The sequence below is a fragment of the Lathamus discolor genome, chromosome 13, assembly GCF_037157495.1.
Source record: "Lathamus discolor isolate bLatDis1 chromosome 13, bLatDis1.hap1, whole genome shotgun sequence".
In the NCBI taxonomy this organism is placed as follows: Eukaryota; Metazoa; Chordata; class Aves; order Psittaciformes; family Psittacidae; genus Lathamus; species Lathamus discolor.
Genome location: NC_088896.1, coordinates 574,006 through 602,004, shown reverse-complemented (window position 1 = coordinate 602,004; position 27,999 = coordinate 574,006). Strand labels below are relative to the sequence as shown.

Sequence of the window (27,999 nt, the reverse complement as noted above, 5' to 3'; positions counted from 1 at the left end):
CTCACAACCTCCCATCCTGTCACACCATTCTGCAACATAGACAAGCAGGACAGAGAGAGGGGAGACAGAGACCCTCCTTTTTAATCTCGAAGTAGGAATCAGGTGAGTAGGGCATGGGATGGGATAGGAAAGGGCAGAGCTATAAGGGTGTTATAGCCTTGGACATGGCTGTAACTCCCATACCCATGGGCAAGTTCATCCACCCATGTCCGGGCTGCGTTACCATATTCTTGGATGATGGAAGAGGCAAGTGAATGTTTCTGACAGCTTCTGTGTGCTTTTGTCTTGAGACACACCAAATGCTAGGCAAGGCAGGAAAGGTGTGGCAGAGATGCTGGGCATGTGGTGAGGGCTCTTGCTGTTGAATCGTGTTGTGCAGGGCAGGCGATGTTTCAGCAAAGCGAAAGGCTTTGCCTGGGCATCCCCTTCTCGGTACACTGTGGTGAGTGCCAAGAAGGCCCTGTAGCTCTTCTGTCATTTTATCTGCTGGAGCAGGACACCAGTGCTCACCCATCCACAGAGTGTGCTCCCAGAAGTAGCTGCAAGTGACCTCATATACATCTTTTCCCACCCCCCATCTCATTTTCACTTCCTAACAGCAGGAATTAGAGGAAAGGAAACAAAGGCGGTGGTCCCTGGCCAGTGGTGACACAGAGGACTGTCCCAACCAAAGAATGGTAAGTTGTCAAAGAGTCATGGAGAGTTGGAGATAGACCAAGACAGGTACTCAGAATGTTTGCCCTCCCCTATGCCCATGTTTGCTGGGGAACAGAACCCACATGTGTGCTGGAAACCTAGCAGCAAGAATAGGGCTTAGCCTGGTATAAAGAGCCTTCTAATAAAAACTATCTCCGTAGTTCAGTGATTCCCAGTCTTTGAGCATAGTCAGGCATCACAAAGTGGTCCTGAGGCAGAGTACTGTGTTTGCAGCCCTGGACCTGGTCTTTGGAGCTGGAAGGAAGACTAGTTTTGATAATCGTCTTCTACTGTGAAGGGTGGGGATGAGAGAGTTCTGGACAAAAATATCTATGAAAGGTGTTTTAGAGGAAGGGAGGCATTAAAGACTTCATAACAAGTTTAACCTGTATCAACTGCTATAAGTATCACTGCTAACTAATATCATTTGTATATTTAAACCAGGCATACATTTGCTATGATGTGTGTACCAAGGAAATGTGAACTGACATACTCTAAATCCTAGATTTATCAGTAACAACAATGGGAATACTTGGCACTGGGTGTTCTTGCAATATTACCTGCTTCCTCAGGTGTGAATCCAGGGCTCTGGATAGTCACAAGCTCATCTCCTGAATGCGCCATTGAAAAGCTAGACTTAATGTCAAGTATCTTCTTACAAGCAAAATTAAACTGATCAAAAAAGCCGTGAATCTGTCTTTAGGCGTTGCTGAGGGTTTATGTGGTGATGTCAAAATAGTATACTGGTGAGGGAAGGCTTTACTATGCAGATATTGAAATCCACAAAAACCAAACCCCCAGATCTCAGGCTGTGTGTCTTTGTTTTGGTTTCCTTGTGTCTTAATCTGAGGAGCCCATTTCAAATGCCCTGATGTTATACGCAGACATTGGTGCTGATGAACTGTGCTGCACTGGCCAATTTACTTCCTACCTTGCACAAATGCATGCACCATGCAAGGTGAAACCCAGTGAAAAATCAAGGCTCATTGGCCAGCTCCTCATTTGATTTACTCAGGTACAGATCTGAGCTTCCTTAGGAACCTCTAAAATAATGGTGTGCACCAAAGATCAGAATCAGGTCTTTATTTATGCTGTAGCACTCCTGAAGACTGAAAAATAAAAATGGCAGAAAAAAAGAGCAGGAGGAAATGGCTCTTACCCTCCACCTGCAGTCTCTTCTACGCAATATGTCAATCTTGCTAGTAATGAGATGAATCAAAGAGAGCCAAATGAGTCAAAGAAAGCAAACTTTCCTATCATTTCCCCTTGGGGAAGTTAATTTATTTAGAAATTACTCACCTTTCCCTCCTTTGCAGACCCGTGTCATATATTTATATGTTAACACACTGCCCTATTTGTAATGTTTCTGAATGTTGCATAGGTGGAAATCACTGGCTTTGCTCAGGTGCTCAGTACTTGTTCTGGTCACTTTAGCAAAGGCAGCTTTGCCCAGTCTCAACAGAACTCAGGGTTCACGTGCTGTTTCACTGGCACCCCAGTGACTGATTTGCTCATTCTCTGTACAGGATGTGGGGCTTCTGGAGATCCCTGCAGAGCTTGCTGCCCTCCTGCAGGTAGCTGAAGGTGAGGAATCCTCCCTCCTTCCCTCCCTTTCCTGCACTGTTTTAGATTATTTCCTTGTTTTCTAGCAGTTAAGTATGTGCTTGTTCTACCTCCTGCCTGTCACCTGCGTGGTACCTGAGTTACCATTATTGCAGTGCAAATATGTTAAAGGCAAATGGTGTTGAATATATTGTTTCCCAACACCACAGGGTGGAAAAGCAGCTTGGGCCAGTGAACAGAACTCCAGATTAAAATTTAATATTTCTGTTACCTTTTTGGCTCGTCTTATGAACCGTGCTGGTAGAATTGATGACAGTGATTGCCATTGGTCTGAAGGTGAAGAAGTCAAAAGTACAATTTTAGCACTGTCGAAGAAACATTTTTGGGTTTTCATTCAAAATTACTTCTTCAAAAGTAACTACTTTTAAACATAGAAGTAGGTAGAAACGAGGCAACCACTTAAGATGTAACAACCAAAGGAAATATTTTACTGGGGATGGAAAGTATTTTTGTTTGTTTTCAGGTTGCCAGAATACCACTAACTGAAATAATTTCCCAAGTTGTTGACCTGCTCTTGAGCATTAAATTATTTGCAGTTTTGTTTCCCCTGTAACTCTGCACAACCTGTGTCTTTGAGTTCCACATAGGTTGAGGCAGTATCTGCCTTTTTATGTTAGGATAGCATCTAACAGAATGACAGCTGTGTCTCTGGCCTTCTGTATAGCACAGTAAAAGACACAATCGGGCAGAAGAGTCTTGTCAATTGGAGCAGACTTTGGTGGATACCCAAATACCACATCCTTCAAGGCATACCCCTCTAGGGACTGCCAGCTGATTTTGTAAGCATGTTACCAAGAGTAGCTCAGGCAAAAAAGCACACTAAAACTGCTGAAAATGAAAGCAGATGGGATGTAAAGAGTGGAGAGGAGGACAGCATCAGGGGGACACATTGGTTTGGAGACTGAGAAATGCACAGAAGCTGTGCAGCACTGAAAAGTCCCTCCATTTAGGAAGGCATTTGCTCCTCTATATCCATGATAAGCCCCTTATACACTGCCTCAGCATGAAGACCTCTCATTTACTCGTTGACTGAACAGTTGTCAGCAGTATCTCTGCATAGGCTCAGTTTTTCTTGAGTTGTAAACTCAAGAATAACAGAATTGAAACTGCAGGCGCTGACTGCCCTCTGGGTGTTACCCAGAGATAAGACTGAAAGATCAGAGCTGTAAAAGCTCTCCTGAAGTTAGGCCTTGTAGTCTCAAGGAAGTGAAGCTGTGCCTGCCTGGGGGTCTGAGGCATCAAGGGTGGACTGGGTTAGTCTGGAGCCAGGGGCCTGGTACAGGTGCTTGCACAAGGTTAGATGCATGTTAGCCATGTGCTGCATGGCGAGCTCTGGCTGCCTTTCCAAATGCCACAACACAGGAGCTCTTTCTCTGGCAGGTCAGTACCGAGCACAAGCCAACCAGATAACTGAGGCATTGTCTCCTGAAATCAAGGTCAAAGATGATCTTTCTCTCCCACCAACCATCAACAGCTATCCTTTCTCCTCCTTCATTAAGTCATACTTCCAGGTGGGAACTTTTTCTGTATTTCTTCATTGCTTCCTCACCGGGGAGACACACGAGTTCTAGCAACACCAGGAACAAACTCTGCACTTCTGTCTTTTTGTTTCTTTGTAGAAGACAGATTTCCCACCCCCTGGCCAGCCCCTGCAGCACCCCTTAACCCATCTGGATCCTGAGTATCAGGAGAGTGCGCTTGAGATCAACAAACTGGTAAGAGACATTTTGCTCAGCCAGAAGAGAAGGCTCATGGGAGACCTTTTAACAGTCTTCCAATACCTAAAGGGGCCAACAAAAGACCTGGAAAGGGGCTTTGGACAAGGGCCTGTAGGGAATGGCTTTAACCTGCCCGAGGGGAGACTGAGATGAGCTCTTAGGCAGAAGCTCTTCCCTGTGAGGGTGCTGAGGCGCTGGCACAGGGTGCCCAGAGAAGCTGTGGCTGCCCCATCCCTGGCAGTGCTCAAGGCCAGGTTGGACACAGGGGCTTGGAGCAAGCTGCTCCAGTGGAAGGGGTCCCTGCCCGTGGCAGGGGTTGGAGCTGGATGAGCTTTACCCTTCCTTTGATAGCATAGATACTGGATAGGATAGATATTAGATAGATTCTGATAGATTTTGATAAGGGCCTTGTTGAAGAACAGGTGGACGTAAGACAATGTTTTGAAGCCATTACACATCAAGATGCTGGTGGTGGCTACAGTTATGGTGTGTGAGGAGAGCAGAATGAATTGCTCTTCTGAGCACTGGAGCAGTCTGGCAAAGATCAGTCAGTCACTTAGGGTTGCTGTGTTCTTGCTGAGGCATAGACCAGCCACAGGTCTGCAGGATCAAAGTGAATTGCCTGGTGAGCTAGCCTCAGAATTTGGCAGAACATACAGGAATTAGAGTGCTAAGCCTTAGTTTCCCAATATTCCAGATTCAGTAGCATTGAGAGTATAAGAGATATCTGTCTTCTCGAACACTTTTTTTATCTGTCGGTCATAAAAAGCTAAATTTAACGCAGATCTTTTCCATGATGTGTCTTATAGTAAACATGGTGCTTGTATCTCAGCTAGGCAGTTGTGACAGTACACAACAAGGGACAATGAACTGTTGTATAAAGGCTGGAAACAGGCAGGGACTATGTCATGAGGAGAGCTACACCTGTAACCACACCCTAATGCTGTAGTGTTTGCGTGAGAGGGTTGGTCATATCTCTCTGAAACACACATTTCTGCTTAAAAATTGTAATGGTGACTGTGAAAACAGAATGAAACTTCAGATGATTTCTAAGTGAATCTGGCAATCCTTTTGACAATTACGCGTAATTCAAATCAGCACATTAGGAAAGGTAATACCTAAACCCAGTCTCTTGTTTTGTCCTAATGATCGTAATTATAGAAGCGCACAAGCTTCAATGAAATCTCGTGAACAGGACTATGTTTAAGCAGACTACTCTTATTTTACCTGAAGATTGAAGATAATTTTTATCCATTGCTAATAAAAAGAATAAAATAGCTGTTTCTTTGTCAAGGGCTATAATACAAAGAATTCCATGTGAATTAAACAACCACCATCTCCTGCTTTTCTCAGTGGATCCCTGACATGATTACTACCATTAAATTACTACCATTGGGTTACTAACTCTTTTAAAAAGTGTTGTTCTCTGAGAAAAAGATAGGCCATCATCATAAGTGTTCTTTCCAAAGCTGTCTATGGCACATTTTGGGAAAATAAATAAATAAATAAATAAATAAAAATCTAATGACGTAATGAGGTGAAAGAAATTACTCTGTCCGAAGGGTGAGAAATATAGATTACAAAAGATTCTAAGATGCTGATATGCATAGGCAAGAAGATGAATCATTGCTTGAGTCTTTTGAGATGCCACATCTCATACCATTTGGTATAATATTAACTACACCAAAGTCATTTCAACATTCAGTTGTTAGTGTTTCTTCATGTCTGGCTCTCTCAGCTTTTCACAAAGCTCAGCTAAGCATCAACTTCTTTTACATATTTTCACAGCTAGGCAGCCAGTGGGCTCAGACACAGTAACAAAGAGCCTACAGTAACTTGCTTTTGTACTTGAACTCTGCCTAAAGAAGGGGAAGTATTTTGCCGAAGAACAAATTCTGAGTCAGAGGCATATCTAAGAAGAGGCTGAAGTCAGCCTGACTTCTAATTAGGGTCCAATCTCTATGAACGTTGCCCTCAGATTCCCAAAACTTGGGTGATGCACAAAACCTGAGAAAAACTCAGATCTCAATCTGAGTGTTGGCTGCTCTTCTTAGGCTCACAAACACCCTGTATCTACAACCCAATTAGGAACTGAATATGTCACCTTACAACACAGTTTGTGACAGAGGTTTACAGCCAGAGCTCTCTCTTTTTTTCCCCTGGATACTTCTAGATTTTGCGGTTCATTGGTGACAGGAATCTCCATCGCTGGCAGGAGGTGCTTCTGGGCAACTACATTGCTGGGAAAGGTTTGAATAATGTGGCTCTGCGCAATGAAATCTTCAGTCAGGTGGTTGCCCAGACATGGAAAAACCCAGACATGGAGTGCAGCCAGCGAGCATGGGTCCTGATGGCAACTTTGCTGAGCTGCTTTGCTCCTTCCCCAACATTGGAGAAGCCACTGCTGAAGTAAGGAGGAGAAAAGACCTGGCTAATCTTTCAGTAAGGTTGAGAGATGAGCAGTGTGCTAAATGCAGTTGTCTTGTCCTAGATTTGTGTCAGATCATGGCATGGAGGGCTACAATGCTGTCTGCCAGCGCAAGATCTTGACAGCAGCACAGTTCACAGAGGCAGATGCTACAGTCTCTCGGGCCTACCCTCCCACTCAGCTGGAGTGGATTGCGAACCAGAGGAAGGGGAAGATGGTGCTGGATGTTCATACCTTTAATGGTAACTCATGCTTCTGCCCTTCCGTTATCTTCTAGGCCCTACAGACTTTCCCAGTGCAGAAATGAGCACTCGGGAAATCCTTCCCTCAGCTTTGTGAAGTGGGAGCAGAACACCGATTGCTTCTGCCTGGTACAGCCAGCGGGAGTACAAGCATCTGAATCTAGACTCAAAACTCACAAAGTCTGGGCCTGGTGAGACCTACTCAGGCTGAGGGATGAGATTCCTTTGAGTTTGTGCCCATCTTAACAGAGGGCTGTTCTGGTTGTGTATCTCTCTGAGTCTAGTTTTCCTGTTATCTTCTACTGCACAGCAGCAACTGCTGCCTTTGTCACACGGTCTTTCCGCCTTTCTCCCTTCTCACATGTGGCTTATGCTGCCTCTTGAGTGATCTCTGTGAACTGAATGTAGAATATCCCTACTCTGGCTCCTTGGTGGCCAAAGTGAACCAGGACACTACAAGAATTTTTAACTGTCAGGTTGGAAATGCTAACCTGTGCCATCAAACGGTCATTTTGGATGTAAATGTGCTCATTTAGAGCCTCCATGTGTTTTCCGTACTCCTGTGGCCCCCATTCAGGACACCAGCTGGGCTTTGCTTATGTGCTGCTGAGCTTAGGTGTTGCTTTGGGTCCTGCTGGGCAGGCTGTGTGTACTAACTTTCTTTTCTGTGCTAGAGGAGAAGTTCTCAGCTGAGGTGGAGTCCTGGATGACTGGGGAGCAGTATGCAGGCTGGGTCCTGAGTGCAAGGTACTGCCAGAGGATGGGAGAAGATCTGGGGGTGTGAAAGAGGCTGTCACTGCTTCTAAGGTTCAGACTGGTCAGGGCTGAAGGCTAGAATTTAAATGGTTAGCTGTGGAATAGCCACACTTTTACCCACTCCAGCTTGTCATCTCCCCTTCACCCTTCCATCTGTGTGCATAAGCTGCAGGTCTCTTTAGAACTATCACTGGCATGATCTGTCAGAGCAGCTTCAGAGAAAAAAATGGAAGAAAGAAAAATAGAGGCTGTATTTTGAGTAATTCTAGTTTTTTCCTGGCCCTGGACACTTAATAGTTAATTCACACCTTAAAACATAACAACTTGAGCCAGGATAGACAAGGCAAGAAGAAACTGAATCCGTTGTTTTCCTTTCTCTCTCTTTCCCTGCCTACCTGAACACCTTTTCTCTCCTTGCTTTCCCTGTTACCAGGGGCTGTGATAAGAAGTCTCGAGGGTGGTCTATCTCCATGTTTACTGGCAACACATGGCAGGACCTGCTGGGCTGTGACTTTGTGCTGGACCTCATTGGAGAGATGGAGGAGCCCAGCAGCCCCTCTCAGTCCTCAGCTGAGTACCCCATCACTCGTGAAAGGGACAGAAGCTTCCTCCAGAACTCTGACCTGGCTTTGTAAGTCACCTAATGCTCCTGTCCCATCACCTGTGGCCCTGTCACCAAGTGGCTTGTCTTTCTGTCAGCACTGTCCTCTGTGCTGTTGTCATGTCATTTTCCTCTTCAACAGAATCCCTCCTGCTCCAGGCATCCAGGCACCTACCTTCCCACCACCTAGCATGCCTCCAGAATTCAACAGTCTCCATCCAGGTAAGCTCTTGCCTGGGACTTCAGATGGCACTTGAAGGGTCAGATCAGAGCAGAGGGTGATTCTTCTTGATGTAGAGCAAGGAAGGTCTACACTCCAAAACATGACTGTCTAACAGGGACTGAAGGCAGGGGAATGTTCCTTACCTGCCTTGTCACCAGACTTCTCTCCGCTCTTAGATCCAAGATTCAGAGATGACCTGAGGACCCCTGTAGGCTTGGATCACTACGTGGATGATCTCTTCAGCACTGTCCTGCAGCAAGGCTCCAGATCGCTAGTAAGTCCCTCGATGTTCCCTCTTACTTTCTGAGGCATTCCTGTCCCTATGTCTCCCTCAGGCATCCCTCTGCCTATTTGCTCTGCCTCTGCACAGCTGAGATATGCTGGCTGTCTCTCTGTGAAGTCCATCTCTCCAAGCTCAGATAACTGTCTTGTCTTGATGCAGGATATGGAGAACAGGGAGATTCTGACTGGACGCATGAAAGGAGGTGGGAAGATTGGACCCACACAGAGAGGAATCTTTCCTTCTGCAGGTCTGTAAGGGGATGGGGACAGCTGGGAACACCTGTGGGACTTCAGTGAGCACAAGTGAGGCAGTCTCTTAAATGCTAATATTGCATGGGCTCAGGTGATTAATGAAGAGCATGGGTCATTAATGTAGGTCATTAGAAGTTGCACTCCTCACCACCAGGTGCTCAAGACAGATGCTTTGGAGAAGGTGCTAGGTAAGGGTACCAGCTTTTTCTGCTTTTAATTTTTCTCTCTAGTTGGTCTTGGGGTCAAAGCAACAGGTAGCTTGTTTCTAGCTCAGGCCACCTCTTCCCAAGGCCAATACTCTTACATCCTGTATTCACCTTCTATTCACCTTGTGCATTCACAAAGTAGTTGCTCCCTTTCTCAGGGAATGTTTTGATCTTATTGCTTCCTTATAGGCTTTCCCATCATCTCTAGTTATTCCTTAAGTTAGTAAGTCTTGAACTCTACAGAGGTTCTGGTTTGTGTGTTTGGTTTCTTTACTTTTCCTCATTTCTGTGGTGCTAAGACTCAGGTGTTTTCAGTAGGGTGAAGTCAAACACCAAGATATTAATAGCACTGTGAAATCTGCACATGTAGGAGCACAGCCAGTGATTTCAGGAAGATGGGCAATGTCGTGTTCTGATCATTACTGAGACTGGGACTGGTTTTGGCTATTGCAAAGGTTCTGGGGCATGACAAGCTCTATTACAGATCACCAGCCTGAGACCAGGTTGTCACTCATAGCTACTTAGATCAACGAGGAATGTGAAGATCTCTCTGTGGCATTCTGGGCCATGCTCACTGGCAAGGACATCATGATTCAGTAGACCTGTGCTGTGTGCTGACTCACTCCTAAGACTAATCTCTATGTCCCTTCTTCAGCTGGCTTTGCCCTCAATGGGATTTCTGTTTTGTGGCCCCATGTTGGGCTTGACTGCTGAGAGCAGAGGAATTCCTTTCTCACCACTGTTCCTTCACATGATACACAATGCCACCCAGGCCACAGTTTACTGTTCATTTGTCCTTGCTACATGGTGCAAAGTGTCTGATATGGATGTGGCAGTCCCAGAGATATTTGCCTATCCCTCAAGAGAAACCCTTAGCTATAATCATACATAGGCAGGAGTTATTTACATACTTAGTCGTGAAAGATGGTGGTGTCCTAATCTAGGCTGCAGAGGCAGAGACTGCAAAGCTGCTATTGTAAATTCTGGCAGGCCACATGTTTCTTTTTGGTTTCCTTTTTCCGCCTGAGTTTTGATGTGTCCAGCTGTGTGTGAAGAGCTAAACCATTCAAATGTCCCAGTAGTTAGTGCATGGGGAGAGAACAAGAGGCACTCTTGCCTGTGTGATGTGCTCTGCAGGACTGATCAGGGCTTTCTCACCTGCTATTCCCCAAAAGCACTGTGCTTATGGTCTTTTGCATTGAGGCTTTTCTGGAGTGACCCAAACACCAGTTTACCAGCCCATGCCTTCCATGATGGGGATGCCAGCAGCCATGCCTATGATGCCAGCAGCTGCTGGGATTGCACCTATGCCAGGTAAAAATACAGTGTTTCAGTAACTGTACAGGGTAAGAGATGGAAGGGTGGGTGTTGTAATGGGGCCTTGTGCATTCAAATGTCAGTCAGTGCACAATGAACACTCAGCTCTGGGCTGATGCTCAGCCACTGTGGGGAATGATCGCCTGTGGGCTTTTGCAGATGTGTGTGTCTTCCACAGCCATAGTTATGCCCCAGCCTGTGGTTCCATCTGTAGATCCCAATCAGTTAGCAGCACAACAGCAAGCCTTTATCAACCAGCAAGCAATGCTCATGGTGAGTGGAAGGGGCTGGCTGGGAGAGGGCCAGAAGTGGGGGCAGGAAAATGTACTGGTGAATGTGCTGGGAAAAGGGTCACCATGCTCTCCTCCTGCCTTAGAGCCCTGTAACACTCTGCTCATGTGCTGGGGGTTAGCTATATAAAGTTGGGATGATTTAAGACTGAAAACTGAGAACCCCCTTTTTGACACTGTGTACCTGGAGACACTGAGGTACCATATGTGAGCAGGGACAACAGAAGGCCCCTAGAAGCCTCAGCTGTAATTCCCATGCATTTTTAAGCTGGGATTTGCTACAGATGCAGATCTGCAGTGTTCTGCTTTCTCTACATAGCCTTGTGAGTGAGTAGGAGTCCCAGGCCGATCTCACTGATAGCTGAGTCTTTGGGGTGTTCTTAGGAGCTCTGAATACTTGGCTAGGTGAGAGCAGACTCCCTGGCCATGCCTTGTCCATAATACTGGGAAACACGGTTGACTATGTAGCTGTTCTGTGGTTACCAGTGAAAGAATGGGACAGTCAGACTGATAGCTGGTGGTTTTGTGCAGCTTAGAGCTCATGGATGTTGCAATTCTTTCCTCCAGGCCCAGCAGATGACCCTTCAAGCCATGAGCATTTCCCAACAGCAGCAGCAACAGCAGCAGTGGCGTCAGTCTCTTGAGAAATCAAGGCCAAGAATCTCAAGTTCACCACAAGCCCAAGCCCCAGATCCAGCCTCAGCCCCAGCCCCAGCCACTTTCCCAAAACCTAAGAAGCCTCCCAGCAGCCAAAATGCTGCTCCACCACCAAAGGCTCCGGAGCCACCAGCTAAGGCAGAAGAACTGGTATGAGAAACAAACTGTAGTGATGAAATTGGTTTGAATTTTATGATTTGTGTTTGCTCTGCTTCCTTTCCAGTGTGGCAGTGGTTTGGCAGAGAGCAAAGCAGAGCTATGCTTACCTATCATACTGAGGCCTCTCAGACTCTGCTTGCTGAGTCTTTAAGACACAGGATCAAACCTTGGTACCCTTGGTTTGGCTGCAGTGTTGGCCAGTTAATTCCCCAAATTCATCACTCTAAGTTCTTTATCTTCCGGCAAGCTGTCTTGGGCCTCTAACATGCTCCTCTTTCTCTGGACTTAGTTGGTGATTCCTTGGGTCAGAGACTGATTTCTTGGGACAGACCCAGATGGGGAGTTCTAGATCAGATCTTGCTCACCTCTGACCTTAAGGGCACTATGGAGGTATCTCCTGGCTAGCGCTGACTAACCATGTTGTGAACTGCTTGCAGGTTTGTGACTACATGGAAGACCAGTTCTCCAGCAGTGAAGATGATGACTATCCTCGGGAAACCTTCCAGCAGAAAAGAGACTATTTTCAGAAAATGGGTGAGCATCTACCACTCTGGGAATTTTACTCATCTGTAGCATAACAAGGAATTCCTTTCTCCCTGTGCGGAACACAGCGGGAGCTGCTGGTGCTGAGTGCGGCAGGAGTTTCGCGTGCCTGTTCAGCTGGCTACAATTCAGAGTGTGAGGTGCTGTGTGGCCAGTTTTCTAGAGGTTTTTGGGTTTGTGACTGCCACACCCCCCTTTGCTTCTAGGCATCTGCTGACTAATGAAAGGTGGGAACTATGCCATCAGTACTAGGTTTTGGCTGCAGGTTTAATTAACTCAGATCCCCCCTTTCTATGTAGGAGAGCAACAGATCCGTGTGAAGAAAGTCAGTCCTTCCAAAACCTGGACCCCTCCAGCAAATCCCCAGCCAAAGCAGAAGGAGAAGGAAGAGGAGCAGGAGAAGAGGAAAGAAGAGAAGCCTGGCCCTAAAACAGAGGCAGGTAAGATGCTGTGCAGTGGAGATCCAGGCAAGCTGACAAGCGGAAACTTTCCAGAAGCATCAGGCCAGGATATAGCCAGAGGAGGAAAGGATCTGGCTCATCTGGGAATCTACGTCTTGACTGGAGAGGAGAGAGACAAGACTCTGAGCTTTGGGAAGTGGGATCCCAAAGTTCCAAAGGATCAAGGCAGCTCAAGGCCATGACCAGTCAGCTTTCGGTTGTAAGAGAGGGAGCTTCAAATAAGATAAAGGCATTTTTCCTGTGTTTTTGCTGGTCTGTTGGTTAAAGCTGTTATCCCCAACAGTTTCTGCTCCACTTTTGCCACCTCCAGAGCCAAAGCCAAAAATCCAGACACCAAAAGTAAAGAAGGAGCCACCAGTAGTGAAGGCTTCTGGCCGTGAGTTGCGGCCTGCACCCAGCCGGGAGATCCGCAACATCATCAGAATGTACCAGAGCCGGCCAGCCCCGGAGCCCCAGCCCATTGAGCCTGTCAGGTGAGAGCAGGATCCACCCAGCACATAGGAAGGAGATGAGTGGGATTATATCCCACTGCCACATGGCTCCATTGTGGCCCCAAACCCTCTGCAGCCCCTGTAACTGTCTTCCTCATTTCCTTCCAGGAGAGTATCTAAGCCATTTATGAAGAAGAACGACCCCAAAAATGAGGCTCTGGCCAAGCTGGGAATGATGAACCTCCCATCTCCCAAATCAGTGAGTTCTTCTCTCTCTGGTCACCTTAAGAGCTCAGCAAAGAGAGTCTGTATATCCAGTCTCCAAAAAGTTGGGAGCTATCTCATAGTGCAGCATCAGCCAGGTAATGTCTTCTTAGGTTACTAGAGAGCTGTGAGTTCTTACTGCAGTGCTGCCACCCTAAACTGGGTTTAAATCTGTAAAGTTGCTTGAGGTAATGAAGGAAAGGCTCCTGGAGCTGCGAGTTCTACTGTGGTATGTTTAAAGTCTATTTGGAAGCAAGCAACTCATGTTCCCCACATTTGGCACCAAGGTCTTGGCTCATTAATGTCTTTTTTCGCCTCCTTAACTGGAGGCTTTAATCTCAAATACTTGGTTCTCTGCACCTAGATTTGATTGATCTTCCTCTGTTTGTAGATGGTATGTTGATGTAAAGGTCCTGCTCACACAGATCTTTCTTCCAGGGTTGAACTGCTGCCCTAGAGATGATTTAGAAGGACAGCACAGTAATGCACAGAATTACTAGGTCACATGGTTTTGCTGTCTTGCAGCCATCTCCACTGCCACAAGAGAAGAGACCACCTCCACCTCCCAAGCCCAAGCCTGGCTCAGCTTCCAGCTCTATCAAGGAGAAGCAGTTGCCTCTCCTCTCTGTCTTCAGCCAGGGGAGTACCCCACCAGGTTCCCAGGCCCCTCCTGCTCCCCCTCTTCCCCCACCATTGCCTTCTCCTCTCTTGCCTGAGAACCCAGGCTGGCAGGAATCCACAGGGAAGAGTGAGTATTGACTTCACCCAAGTGTCATTTAGTAGCAGGGAGGGAATGTGCTCGCAATCAGCCCAGTGGCCCGGCAGAGTCTCAGCACATGTTCTGTCATGGGGGAGCTGCCTGAAGACTGAGTGGGGTGTCTGAAATCAGAGACTGTCACAGTTCCAGTCTGGCCCAGTAATCAGCATGGCACTTCCCAGCTCAAACTGTTCCTTTTCTTCCCTGCGCTGTGCAGGATATCAGGCACAGACGACAAAGCAGGGGGCTGGGCTTCTCTGAAAAATGCAACTCAAACCAGAAAAGGCCTTCAGGCTACAGCTGTATCAAGGTCCACTTCTCAATATATTTTATTGCTTACCTGAAGCACAATTACTTTATCAAAGCTGCAGTTCAACACATGAACTTTAGACTAGGGAGGAATTGGAATCTAGGTGTTGTTTTACCTTCTAGAGCCTCTGGAAGGTCCTTACAGACAGGCTGAGGAATGAGGAAGTGTTCTGAGGACAAATCAGAGTCCAGAAGGCCTTAGACATTGACCATAAAGTCACATGAGGGGTCTGGATATTGCCCACCTGAAAAATGCCATTGCTAATGCTTCTCAGCAGTAATTTGACAGTGTTATTCAGTCTTCGGTTTTGCCTCTGAATTTCAGTGGGAACCTGGAGCCATAATTAATTTTATATTTTCCTGCTATTTCGGATACATGTACCAATGTATTTCAAGCTGTTTAAAACTCTCATCAGCATCACATTTTATAATGTGCAAGGAAGAGTCAGCCAAACACATTACTGAAGAACTCCACCCTGCAGCAGTTTCCCTGGTGTTAAAGACTTTCCCTGATTCATTCCTTGTCTGTTTTAGAAAATGTTTCTTTACGAAGTCCTGTGAAAGGAAATCAAAGTAACTGGATTAGCCTGAAAAATTCCTACCTGCTTTTGAATAGGGATATAGAAGCAGCTGAACTGCTGCTGCATAATAGTGGGATCTACTAGTTTCTTGGCTAGGACCTCTGAAATTTTAAAAGTTGGAAGTGCTTAAATGAAGACATTCCTACCTCAGAAAGCAATGCCTTTGAATGGTTGCCTTCAAACTGAGCCTGTCTTTAACAGCTCTCCTTCAGAGAGAAAATCCACTGCAAGTCCTGCATGCCTTGAACCAGAACCTTACAGTCTGCAAGCTCAGAGGAGAACTTTTATGTCCTTTTGAAACCTTTCACAGCCTTTTTATAATGACATAAAGTGAAACTTGCATCCTCAGCCTTAAGCACAGGGGTAGTATTTTGCCTGAGATGCTGTTTGCTCCCTGTCTCTGGAGTATTTCTATTATAAACTGAACTTTGTGGCTTATACAGCAAGTATACATGCTATCAGAAATGCTGGTACTCACATGGTGTCTGTTTTGTGCATGCATTCACATTAGCTGCTCACTGACCTTCAAGAGGGTTCCTACCAGTAATCCTCAGGCATAAGGCTCTGTTCCTTTTCACTTGGTATATCTCTGGCAGGTGGATGGGATTTTCTGTGGTCAGAAAATCCCATCTTCATGGCTCTTTTTTCTCACACAGACTCTGCTGTAACAGTATCAGAAGATGATGGTATCAAGACTCAGCTGTACAAGCTCACCAGCAGTGTCAGCTTTTCATATGTCAAGCCAGCCTGGAAAATCTTTCTGCGCAAAGAGGTACAATTCACTAGCTGAGGGCTGGCTATGGGGGGAGGAAACTGGTCCCACATTTGGTTAAAATAATTTTTTGTCACAGGCACCCAGTGTGAGATAAGAGCACAGAGACAGGAGTCAGAAGCATGGGGATCTCATAGGGGATGGGTCCTGCTCTGCCTTACTGACTCCTGTGTCTCAGTTTCCCTACCTGTCCTTTTCTTCTTCTGCAAAGCACCAAGAAATCTACAAGTAAAGTAAATCTGTTGTTACCTGGTGTTTTCCTGTTAAAATAGTACAAATAAGTTTAAAATCAAGTATTGGAGGGTGCACTGAACTGACCAGGGTACATCCAAGGGTTTCACCACTTTATTACTGGTCTTCCACTCCTGGCCCTCCTGTTCACATTCAGCATGTCTTCCCTGCCTGTCCTTGGAGATGAACTTGCTTTTCTCTGGGAAGCTATTTCTGCAACATCTGTAAACATCTGTAACACCACTGTTGTCTTTATCCAACTCTTGTAGGTGTTTTACCCCAAAGAAAACTTCAGTCACCCTTACTGTCTGAACCTGCTGTGTGAACAGGTATGTACTGCTGTGTGACTCAAGGCCTGTTGTCTCTCTGGTGTCGAAAGACTCCATAAATACATTGCATGTGTTGCCATCTCTTCAGCATCTCTACTGGTGTTAGTCCCTTCTCCAGGTCCATCCAGTCAAGCCCTGTTCACTCCTCTCTGAAATTGTTTAACAGCCTCAGATGCTCCAAGACAACCAGATGTGGCCTTTTCAGCAGAAGCCTCTCTGTTTCCTTGCTTTGCAGATCATACGTGACACCTTCTCTGATTCCTGTTTTCGCATCTCCAGGGAAGAGAAGCGCAAGATGAAAGATCTGCTGAGTAATTAACAGCCCCATCATTCCTGTGCCCATTACCAGCTTTTGGTTTGAAATGGGAAACTTGCCTCCAAGCCCTTTCAGGCAGGACTTAGGGCAGAGGGGAAATGTTTGTCACTGAAGCAAGAAAGCACATTTTTGTGTGCTGTGTAGTGCAGTGTAGGAATGTTTGTTTAATTCCAAATGGCCAGAAAATGGCCCTGAAATTTCTCAGAGCCAGCAAAACTTATTTCTGATGTGTTTATTGTGGGGAGAAGGAGCTGAGGCCCACGGATGGGATTTTGAGTTGTCTCAAAACACAGTTGTCTTCTTTGACAGGAGCTTCATGGAGAAGGCGTGAGAAACTAGTAGTAGACTGATGTGTGCAAGCAATGTAGTAACTTTTCACCTCTGCACGTCATTTGCTGTAATCACCAAGGGGGGGCTGGTGGGAATGAGTCCCTGGGCAGAGAGAGACTTGGCATCTTTGTCTTACTGAGAAAGTATCTGCTCTGTATCACTGACAGTGGAGTTCCAGGTTGGCAATGATGTCCAGTCCATTCAGGAGGATGGGATAAAAAAGAGGATTGTACTGGCTGCTCGGGATAACTGGGCTAACTATTTCTCCCGCCTTTTCCCAGTTCATGTGAGTTTTGGTCTTCTCACCAGACCCTGGGCTTACTTTAGCTGTGGGGCTGTAATTCACCCAGGATCTCTTTCTGTCTTCCTGCCTGGCCACACATCACTCATTCTTCTGTGCCTTCTGTACTTTGATGGGTTTGACACCACTGTCATCCCAGGGCTTCCTTTGTGATACATGTGGCAGCATCTTCTTCCCCTACTGCATCCTGTCCATATGGGATGGAGCCTTTGATGCTCTCCTGCACTTTCCTTACAGGGTGAAAATGGAAGTGATGTCCAGATCCTAGGTGTTTCTCACCGGGGCATACGGTTGCTGAAGTTGATGAAAGCAGCTGGCTATAATCCTGAGCACCTGAAGATTCTTTGCAGCTACTGGTGAGCAAAAGGCACTGGTTGCTGCAGGAGGATAATTTGTCACTTGCAGGATGCTTTCAGAGTGTTAGGGGGCAAATTGAACAGGTCAACTGAAAATTCCCTGTTTGTGCTGTATATTATAGGAATGTCCTAGGCCAGTTGTGACTCACTGACTCTCCTTCTAATGAGTTTGGCTTTTCCCTTTCCTTCCTATTTTATGCTTTACTTACAATAAGTGACTGCTGGGTGTGCACAGTCAGCTCCATGCCTGGAATGAAGGTCAGAGTAATACAGTGAAAGCCATGAGCAGCCTATGGTCCTATTTCTGTAATACACTAGTGGTGAAAGGCTACCCTGGGAGCATGCTGAGGCCTGTCTCCATTCTCAGTCCTCGGAGCGAACTCCCACCTCCATGATCTGCATCCCTAGCTCTGGCAGGAGTCTGAGCATGCTGGCTGTGTTCTCAGCTTTGCAGATGTGATGTCAGTGGAACTGAAGGGCAGCAATACCCTGGTGTTCTCTCTGAAGACAGAGCAGCTCTTCTTGCACTCTCCAAAGGCTGCGCACATCAAGGCCTTGGTGGAACAATTCATGCAGGAGCTGAGGCAGGTGAGGGAGCAGCTGTGGTGCATAGGGAATTAAGGTGGTTTCCCACATGGACCTGACACAGTCCACGGGATGACATGGTCTGAGTCCTTCACATCCTGGGGATGAGATTTGACCTCATTGCTTTTTCCCCAGGATACCAACTATGTCATTGCTCTGCGCAGCTACATTGTGGATGACAAGAGCCTTCTTAGCTTCAAGAAGGGTGACCTCATTGAGTTACTGCCCATGCAAGGCATGGAGCCAGGTGAGGGAGTTTGTCGAGATTGGCAGGAAAGGTGGGAACTGGGTTCAAGGGCCTGTTGGACCCATGGTGCTGAGAAGCTCTATGTGCTGCTGTCAAGTAAATCAGAGGAAAGCAGACTGTTAAGGACTGGCACAGTCAGCCTTAGTTCTGCCATTCTCTAATCACAACCCTCCTTGTTCCAGCTGCCATAGTTATGAGGAATGTTATCTTAGGCTGTGGGAAACCCTGGTCAGTCTGATGCTCTTCTTTGCCAGCAGAATGCTTCACTGCTTGTTTCTCTTTGTAGCTGCTGTGACTCCTGACTCTTCCTCCACTGTTTCTGCAGGCTGGCAGTTTGGCTCCACCGGCGGCCGCTGTGGTATTTTTCCTACCAGCCTGGTGCAATTGGCTGCAGCACCTGATTACCTCAGCACCAGCATGGACAGACATGGAGGGCTGTGGAAGAGCATGAAGTATTCCTCAGAGAGCAGGAACACCAGCAGGGAGGTGAGTTGTTTTTGGGGAACTTCTAGGGGATACAGCCAGATGCTGTGGGAGGTGCCAGGTTTGGTCTGTGGTCCTTGTAGCATCTGGCCTCGAAGGCTGGAGGGAAGACTATTTAATCCTTGGAGATGGAGACACTCAAATACTATTACAGTTGGAGGGGGAGGCACTAAACACAGACAAGGCCTTCCCAGTGCTGCAGTTGAGGAGAATAAGCACTGCAGTTCCTCAGCTAACTTTTTAGGGTGGATTTGGTGCTTGTCTCTACAGAGTTCTGCTCCTAGCCTAGCATCAGAACCTGACAGCATCATGTTAGTTGCTGCTGGTGATCGTTATACCATGCTTGACTTTGCCACAACCTACTTCCGAGAGGCTCAGTCCATGTGAGTAGGCTGTCATCCTTCCAGAACAGGCATACCTGTCTGAACAACCAAGCCACTTCTGGGGGTATTTCTTGGATTACACGTTCCCTCTCCTCTGTCTAGGCAGGGACTGAAGGGGATGGCTGCTGAAAAGAAGAGTATAACTGACCTGGTCCAGCACACCAAGGTGAGCCCAGTCTTTCTCCATGGCTACAGTCAGAATCCCAGCTCCAGCATTGCCTCTAGCTTTGTCCCCACGACAAAAGCGCAGAGGGCAGATCCTTGGCTGCAGAGAAGTGTAGGTGCCTCCTACTCTTGAGTCCTGCCTGCAATACACTGGGAGCTTGTGTCTTCATGAAGCCTGCAGCACAGTTCTGTGTGATCTGCCTCCCCAGTTTACCCTTGTATTCTGCCCTGCAGGTCCCAATCCAGGAATCTTTGCTCCAGTACTCTGATAGAGAGCTCAGTGAGCTTGCTGCAAAGAACTTCAAGAGTAAGTACCTCCCTAAGACACAACACTGGAGAGGCTGGAGGCAGGGTGGCCTTGGTGGGCCACACATAGGCATCATGGGGCCCGGAGTGGGGAAGGAAAGGTTGAGAGGAGTGTCCCTCCTAAAGCATTTCTGCAGCTAGTAACTGCTGAAAGCATCCCATCAAATGTGCTTTGCCTTGAGTGCAATGTGTCCAGGAACACACACTGCCTGAGGTGCTGCCCCACCGACTTCACATGTCCAGTGCAAGCCCCAGAAAAGCCTGTAGAGCAGGAAAGCTTTCTAATCCACTACCTGCACCATGGCAAGATCACCTCTGCTTAGACCTAAATGCCCGCCTTTGCCTTGCAGCTCTGATGCGGTTCATGGGAGATCAAGCAAAACTCAAGAACCAGAATGAGGTTGAATGTATCTATGAAATCCTTCAGGTTTGTGATCTTTCCCCGGGCAAGGCACTGAGGCACCAGTGGGAATGCTTGGAAGGGAGAGAAAAGGGAGAGCCATAATGCAATCTCCTAAATGAGAGAGGGAGCTGAAACAGAGAGACTGATTAAAAACCATGGGGCAGAGGGGTTGCAAGTAAATGGTTTCCCTGGATATTGCTGCCTGGGATATCACAGCTGGGATCACAGCTTGCCTCTTCTTCTCTGGGCCTAGACAGCATCAGAGACCAGAGGCTGCAAAGCCCAAGCTTTAAGCCAAATTGGCAGAGCTCTGAAGCTGAGAGATGAAGGGCACAGAGATGATCTGAGGCCTCTCTGATGCTGTCTTTTCCTCTCTGAATGCAGCTGTGCAAGGAGAAGGAGAGCTTGCATGATGAGGTCTACTGCCAGGCCATCAAACAGGTCACCCACAACCCTAACCAGTGAGTACAAGCGCTGTCAGGAGAACTGTCTGCCTTGTTTCACAGACACCAGGGCCGGGGGCAGGCTGCCCACTGCTGGAGTGTGGTCTCCAGGTGTTCAGATGCTGGGGATTTGCTGAACATTCAGGAAATGCAGCCAGTCACCAGCTTTGGCACTTTCACTTGAGTGGAGATTTGTCCTTATATCTCCGTCTGCCAATATATCTGGGCACTGATAAATATTGCTGGCAGCTCCTGGTAATGGTGCTGCTCAGAGCCCTGATTTCCTCGTCAAAGTCCTTGGGAACTGATACAATAGTTAGGAACTGGCTTGACCCTCACACCTCCCTGCAACAGGGCAGCAGTAGCATTGGAACAGCCTTGACTATTCCCTTTCTTTGTTTGCTGTTAGAATAACTGAGTCAATCACTTCCTCAGCACAAGGAAACTGACCAACAGCCACTACCTCATTTTCTGCCGCCTGCCATAGATGTTCCGAAGGGCTGAGGCTCACTTTGAGCTGCTTGGAGCAGGAATTGTCCTGTTCCAAGGTGCCCATAGATCTTTCTGTTCTGCAGGGAGAGCGTGCTGCGTGGTTGGTTGCTCCTAAACCTGCTAACTGGGTACTTCCTCCCTTCCAACATCCTGATGCCCTATGCCATGAAGTTTCTGCAGCTAGCCAGCAGTGATCCATCTAGCACACACCATGGTATGGCTGTTTCTGTGTCCTGTAAAATAAATGTCTGTCCCCTTGTTACTAAGGCCGAGCAGTCAAGGAAAGAAAACAGGACCCAGGCAGGGACGCAGTCCAATGAGAAAATCTCCCTTAGCCTGTTAGGCAGGAGACATGACTCAGGTACTGAGGAAGCTCAGCCTGCAGGCAAGAGTCTGCTTTGTATCTCTAGTCTTCCATTGCATCTTCACCCAGGCAAGGTAGAACTGTGTCTCTGAAGCTCAGCTTAGCCCTGTGGCTTAGGCCCAGTTTGACACCTAGACCCTGGGGGAAAGCCAGGCTGTGGTCTTCCAGAGTCATCAGCTGGGAGGCGTTTGGATTGAAATCTTGCCAGAGAACAGGTTCTAGTTCTCCCATCCTGTCATTCTTCTGTACTCTACTGCTCTGGAGGCTGTCTGGAGCTGGTCCCTCATGATTTGGATGCATCCTGGCAGAGTGGAAGATGAGGTCTCTTTGCTCTCCTAGCAGCAGCCCTGAGTTAAATTCAACACAGGCAGGATAAGCCAGCACCACAGAAGACAATGCTTAATCCTCTGGTTCAGCACATGAAGCGTTATCCTTTTCTTGCAGAAATAGCCAAGATCTGTCAGAGCAACCTGCGGAAAAATTTCATGTACGGGGGCCGTCGCCACCTTCCATTCCCTGTGGAGATGGAGGCATTGCTGGTATTGAGGGGTAGAGAAGTGGGGTGCTGGGAAGAGAAGGAGGGCAAAGGCTTCCCACAAGAAACCCCTGCAACACTCCCAGCCTGGGGAAGAGTGGCTGGAAAGCTGCTCAGCGGAAAAGGACCTGGGGGTGCTGATGGAGCTGAACATGAGCAGCTTGTGCCCAGGCAGCCAGGAAGCCCCCAGCATCCTGGCCTGGATCAGCACCAGTGTGGCAGCAGGGCCAGGGCAGGGATTGTGCCCCTGCACTGGGCACTGGTGAGGCCGCACCTTGGATCCTGTGCTCAGCTCTGGGCCCCTCACTGCAAGAGAGACATTGAGGGGCTGGAGCGGGGCCAGAGAAGGGAATGGAGCTGGTGCAGGGCCTGGAGCCCAAGTGTGATGGGGAACGGCTGAGGGACCTGGGGGGTTCAGATGGAGAAGAGAAGGCTCAGGGGGGACCTGATGGCTCCCTACAAGTGCCTGACAGGAGGATGGAGCCAGGAGGGGCTGGGCTCTGCTCCCGAGGAACAAGGGATGGGACAAGAGGAACCGGCCTCAAGCTGCCCCAGGGCAGGTTTCAATGGAGCTGAGGAACAATTCCTGCCCCAGAGGGTGCTCAGGCATTGGAACAGGCTGCCCAGGGCAGGGCTGCAGGCACCGGCCCTGAAGGTGTTCACACACTGTGGAGACGAGGCCTCAGTGCCAGGGGTCAGTGGTGGCCTTGGCAAGCGTTGGGAACGGTTGGACTGGATGAGCTTGAAGGGCATTTCCAACCTGGTTGTTTCTATGATTCCCAGGAGGTGCCATGGGCAGTTTTGCAGCAGTGGTTTGTGTTCCAAGAGAGGAAATAAAGTGTGTGTCTCTAAGGGGATTGGGAAGTGCAATGCCATAGAATAGCAGGGATATGGGCAGTAGAAGGCTGAGATGAGGAGGAAGATAGTGAAACAATTGTGGGGCTGATGGGATCCTACATGTCTTGCTGCCTAAAGACCGTCCTTTGCAGAAGGGGCGCGGTGCCCGCCGGCTGGTGGTCCTGCTGCCTGGAGGTGTGGAATACCTCACCAGGATCAAGACATTCACTGTGAGTTTTCTGCTTTGAATTTCTTTGTTGATCTGGACTTTGAGCCACAGGAGGGAACTCCTTTATCTGTCAAAACCTTGGCCTGCACTTCCCAAAGTGCTGTGATAGTTTCTTATTTACTTCCTAAGAATCCCTGGAGCTGCCTCTCTCTGCAGGGCCTGCACAGTGCCTCATGCCACTCACTTCTTTGTGCAGTGGCCAGAGCCATACTGCTGCTCTCCAACAGGCCCAGGATGTCTAACTGCTCTGGGGCTGCATTTGGCTTGCCCAGCCATAGGAGTTTTTTGCTTCTTTCATTGTTTCAGGTGGCCAAGGAGCTCTTGCAGGAGATCTGTGAGCAGATGGGGGCAGGTGAACAGGAAGAGATACAAGAATTTGTTCTTTTTGCCAGCAGGAGTGACAACAATAATCTCGGCAAGTAGAGATGAGCATCTGGCTTCTTTCTTACAGCAGTTTCTCTAACAGGGAGAACCATGGGTACTGTCACCACACCATGAGTGACCCTCTCTCTGTGTAAACATGTAGATAAAATGGTGAGGCCGATAAGACTGGAGGAGTATCTTCATGATTACCTGCTGGAGGACAGTTTGGTCACTGTGACTTTACGCAGGCTCCTCTGGAGGACACCTCTGCACTTTGAGAACAACATTTATACAGATGTCCATTATGGACAGGTAAGCAGCAAGACCAGTGTGTGCACCAGGAACCTCCCTCGCAAGGCTCCCTAGCAGGGACAGCATTAGTGACCGGGCCCTTGGGAATGTCCCAAAAGGGCTGAAGAAGCAGGAGGGCTTTGGCTGATGGGCTGTGTATGCTGTTTCTGGGAATGACCATTAACTGAAGCTCTGGATGCAAGGAAGGCAATGTGCCTGTAGCCCTAGCCTATGAGCTATGCTATTCCAGACAAGGATTGTGCAGTTCTGCATGCTCTTCCTGAGCCCAGAAAGCCTTAGCTTTTGTGTTACCAGCCTGAGCTGGATGTGCTGCCATCAAGGCAGGATGCAGGTCTCTGCAGCCTGGCACTGCCCAGACCTGCCTATACCTTCTGGCAGCTTTAACAAAGGCCTCTCTTCTGTGCTGTCTCTCAGATGCAGTGGGATTACCTGAATGGGAGGATGCTTTTGAGCTGTAGTAAAGAAATGGAGATGCAGGTGGGCATTTTGACAATGCTCCAGCACTGGGCCAAACCAGAGCAGCAGAACTCTGTTCTCTCCAGGTATGTCTGTTGCAGGGTGGGTCTTTATCTCTAGTGGCTGTTGGCATAATAGGGGTTAGGAGTGGGTGCCTGAAAGTATTCTCTGGATAATTAAGGAAGGGACAGTTCTGGAGAACATAACCTACTAATTAATGTCACTTTAGTGACTGACTCCTGCCATTAGTCAGGGAAGTTTACCTCCTGCTCCCACTCTCAGTGCTGTCTCTCATGCACATTTCTTTTTGTGGCTACCCCCAAGCTGAGGGTTATGAGGGTTCCATGGACATTTCTTTTGATTGCCATGTGTTTGTAATACCAAGGAGGCAGTGCAGGGATGAATGCTCCTTTGTTATTTCTCACAAGTGCCAGAGTTACCAACCTGGGGCACCTGAAATCTGCAGTGCGCTGCCTAATGGGAATGAAAATGTCCCTGGGCACTGGAAAGTGTCTGTCCTGCAGTCCTGAGCTGTGTTTTCATGATCCTTCCTTCCTGTATCCTTAAGCACTTTGACTCAAAGTCAAGGTAATGTCTACACCAGATCTCCTTAGAGCACCACCAGCAGGGGGTAATGACATAACCCTGCTGGGCATGGGGAACTCTGCTCTCTGTAGTGCTTTGGATGCACAGGAGCAAGACAGGGCTTGAGTAAGGTGGTGTTCAGCTGAGATTGCCTAAGAAACACCCGTGGTGTTATTCTATGCTGCAGTCCTTGCTTGAAGAGCTCCTGTTGATTCCAGAAAGGAAGGACTTGTTTCTTAATGTGCTAGTTAGTCTGTAGTGCATAGCTGTCTGCTCTGTGGGAAGTGCTAGGCTCACTGTCTCTGATGTTCCCTTACATGTTATCCAATGCAGATACGATCTGTTCTGCTCCTCCCCTCTCCCTCCACCCATGCCCCCAGCCATGCAATTGAAAATTGTTGCCACATCCCTTCCCTCTCCTTAATCCCCCTGGTGATCCTTCGATTTTAGCTGGGCAGGGGGTGAATTAGCATCTGCTTGCTGGCACAGGGAAGAGCTGAAGGAATACACACCAAAGACCCTGCAGTCCTACATCAGTCCGGAGGTTCTGCAAAACCAAGTTGACATGCTGCTGAGAACCAGGCAGCCCCTCCCGCCAGTGGATGCAAAAATCCAGTTCATAGGTGAGGAGATACCCAGATCTGTTCAAGATCTTGATGTAAGCTGCTCTGAATACACTTTTGGGACAGCTCATGAGGTTGGTGAGGATCTTTGAAGCCTGGAATGGACTATGACAGCTTCCCCCTGCAGACTAGCACTTGTTCCAAGCATGGTGATCGCAGTTAGAAGTTCTACTTCTTGTAGATTTGTTTGCAATAGATTTTAGAGCTCTGTACAAATTGTGTTTTAATTAATATTTTGGATGCATATCTGTTTTCTGGTAGGGAAAGAACGGGACACCCTTGCAGGCTGTTGAGAATTGAGTATCAGCAGCTGAGGGGAACGGAGGGAAGCTGTCAATCTCACTTTTTAATGCAGCAATGCTTGGGAACACTTGCAGCTTTTGACCACCTAAGGTTAGTGCAGTGGATTGCTGCCTGGAAGCTGCTGCCTGAAAGCTACTTATTGCTTTCTTACAGAACATGTGATGAAATTGCCTTTCTTTGGCTATACCATCTACTTTGTCGAGAGAGTCAGCGATGACACAATCTCTGTGCCCTGTTTCTTTGGCGTGAATAAAGAGGAGATCATTGTGGTAGATAAGACCAGCCAGGTATGCTAGAGAATTCCTCCACAGAGTCCAGACCTTGATGTCTGTCAGATGTTAATTTTGACTTTTAGAAGAACTTGTGCAGGGAGAGACTGTATTTACCTGTATCACAGCCACACTAACAGCCCTAGCCCAAAATGAGTAATGAATGGTGGAACAGTTACTAATGCCATATCCTCTTTTGAAAGTACAATGATCATAGAATCCCAGACTGGTTTGTATTGGAAGGGTCCTTAAAGCTCATCCAGCTCCAACCCCTGCTATGGGCAGGGACCCCTTCCACTGGAGCAGCTTGCTCCAAGCCCCTGTGTCCAGCCTGGCCTTGAGCACTGCCAGGGATGGGGCAGCCACAGCTTCTCTGGGCACCCTGTGCCAGCGCCTCAGCACCCTCACAGGGAAGAGCTTCTGCCTAAGAGCTCATCTCAATCTCCCCTCCGACAGGTTAAAGCCATTCCCCTTGGCCTGTCCCTACAGGCCCTTGTCCAAAGCCCCTCTCCAGGTTTCCTGCAGCCCCTTTAGGCACTGGAGCTGCTCTCAGGTCTCCCCTTAAGGAACCTTCTCTTCTCCAGGCTGCCCCAGCCCAGCTCTCTCAGCCTGGCTCCAGAGCAGAGCTGCTCCAGCCCTCAGAACACCTTTGTGGCCTCCTTATGCTGGGGGCTCAGAGCATGATTCACAGTAAAACCAAGTCTAGGTCCCTTTCCTGCTTGTCCCAGTCTTGCAGGACTGCCCTCTGCTCCAGTCCTTGTCTCATCTTCCAATAGGCTCTTGAGGTGAACCCTCCTTAGGGAGAATCAGATGGTTTTACTTGTAAGGACTGTATCTGAGGGTGGGCTGTGGCTTTTCTTCACACCCAGGCAGTCTCCTGCGTCATTCCACTGAAAGAGCTGCAGAAGATGCGAACTCTGAGGCCTCTCTCCGATGGTGGGCTTCCTGGCTTAGAACTGAACTATGGCTCAGCTGCTAGCCCCAAGACTATGTGGCTTGAACTGTCACAGGTGAGATCATCCTGGACCTCACAGCAACTCAGAAATAGCCCTCCACTGTCCAGCTATGCCTCTTCTGTCCCAGAGGTGGAAAGGGCACTGCATTTCCCAAGTCCCAAAGTGCAGCTTAGCCCCAACATGTACCTGATGTTTACTTATGGAAAGTGATTTATGGGAATACTTAATTACGAGAAGCAGACATTTCTGGGTTAGAGAATGACTGATACTGATTTGTGTTTTGACAGGCTAAAGAAATGTATCACACAATTGTTGTCATCCTGGATAAAACAGAGTTGCATCACTACAGCCTAAGAGGAGAATGACTAAGAACAACAGCACTGTTTTCTGTCCTTTGAGCTTGTTCAATGTTTCCTGCCCTGTCATCTGGAGGGGACTCTTCCAAAAGACACCTGCAACCTCAGACAGCTGCTTTCTAAGACTGCCACCACCATGTTTGCTCATGAACTGGACCATAACCTCACCCCTCCTGACCTGCCATTCAGTCCTCAAGTCCTCTCCCTTGAAGCAGTATGTGCGGTGGCTAACCAAACCACAAAGACACCCTTTCCACACCACTGCTCTTCCATAGCCTGTTTTAATCTGAGCAGCTGAGCAGATACAAGTAATTGCCTGGAAGAGTGTAGAACTCCTCTTTTTTCCCAATTAATTAACAAGAGCAAAAACTGATGCTTGCTGTAGATTTATGTCTCCTAATGCACAGCTGAGCCTATGACATGACTGCACTGGCGTTTTCCATAGGCCAGCTTGTTCTTTGTATTGATATGCAAGAGGCTCTATAGCAGGGTTTGTGAAGCAGGAGCTTGTAGAAAGCATCATAATTGCAAACCATGTCACTGTTAATATACAATTAACGCATGCTGCAGCACAGATTGAGATGCAATGATAAGAAAGTTTATTCTTGATTAATTTCTTATTGACAATTCTATTCCTGTTCCCCTCTGCTATGAAGAAGTGTCACGTCCATACAGCTATCATACTGAAATGACTGGTCCATGCCCACAGAGAAAAAGCATTTTCAAATGGAACTTTTACTCCAGTAGAGGAACGTGTCCTGGGTTGTACAAAATGCTTAATTTATTTTATTGCTACAGCTATCCCACTGCACCGCAGAATAGTGAACTTCAGGAGACTGCAATAAAATGATCACATGGAGATGTTTCGAAGCT

General features: G+C 47.8%; 1 protein-coding gene across 6 annotated transcripts; it reads left to right on the top strand.

Moving 5' to 3' along the window:
- Nucleotides 1-27,996, top strand: MYO15B (myosin XVB). 6 transcript variants are annotated; one of them, XM_065693665.1, is made up of 43 exons: nt 1-102; nt 603-677; nt 2,223-2,280; nt 3,700-3,830; nt 3,939-4,034; nt 6,211-6,446; nt 6,529-6,707; nt 7,382-7,454; nt 7,897-8,094; nt 8,207-8,286; nt 8,464-8,561; nt 8,730-8,817; nt 10,231-10,341; nt 10,523-10,617; nt 11,202-11,441; nt 11,888-11,984; nt 12,293-12,433; nt 12,765-12,927; nt 13,054-13,144; nt 13,675-13,897; nt 15,453-15,568; nt 16,069-16,128; nt 16,364-16,439; nt 16,942-17,060; nt 17,313-17,431; nt 17,878-18,019; nt 18,152-18,263; nt 18,589-18,749; nt 19,017-19,129; nt 19,232-19,295; nt 19,529-19,601; nt 19,951-20,027; nt 20,388-20,464; nt 21,022-21,152; nt 21,747-21,841; nt 22,827-22,904; nt 23,210-23,318; nt 23,430-23,578; nt 23,993-24,120; nt 25,109-25,242; nt 25,699-25,832; nt 26,684-26,824; nt 27,058-27,996. In XM_065693665.1, exons 2-43 carry the CDS (start codon nt 675-677, stop codon nt 27,133-27,135), a joined length of 4,887 nt encoding a protein of 1,628 aa, XP_065549737.1. In that variant the 5' UTR covers nt 1-102; nt 603-674; the 3' UTR covers nt 27,136-27,996. The 6 variants fall into 6 exon arrangements, with proteins under 6 accessions (XP_065549737.1, XP_065549738.1, XP_065549736.1 ...); XM_065693666.1 differs by having other exon boundaries at nt 600-677; nt 10,559-10,617; XM_065693664.1 differs by having other exon boundaries at nt 600-677.
- Nucleotides 27,997-27,999: the final 3 nt, after the last annotated feature.

Excerpts from the sequence above, each read along its gene's own strand:
- MYO15B (XM_065693665.1), top strand. Across the intron at positions 8,095-8,206 it reads CAGAACTCTGACCTGGCTTT|AATCCCTCCTGCTCCAGGCA; the intron begins GTAAGTCACCTA and ends CCTCTTCAACAG. Across the intron at positions 10,342-10,522 it reads TGGGATTGCACCTATGCCAG|CCATAGTTATGCCCCAGCCT; the intron begins GTAAAAATACAG and ends TGTCTTCCACAG.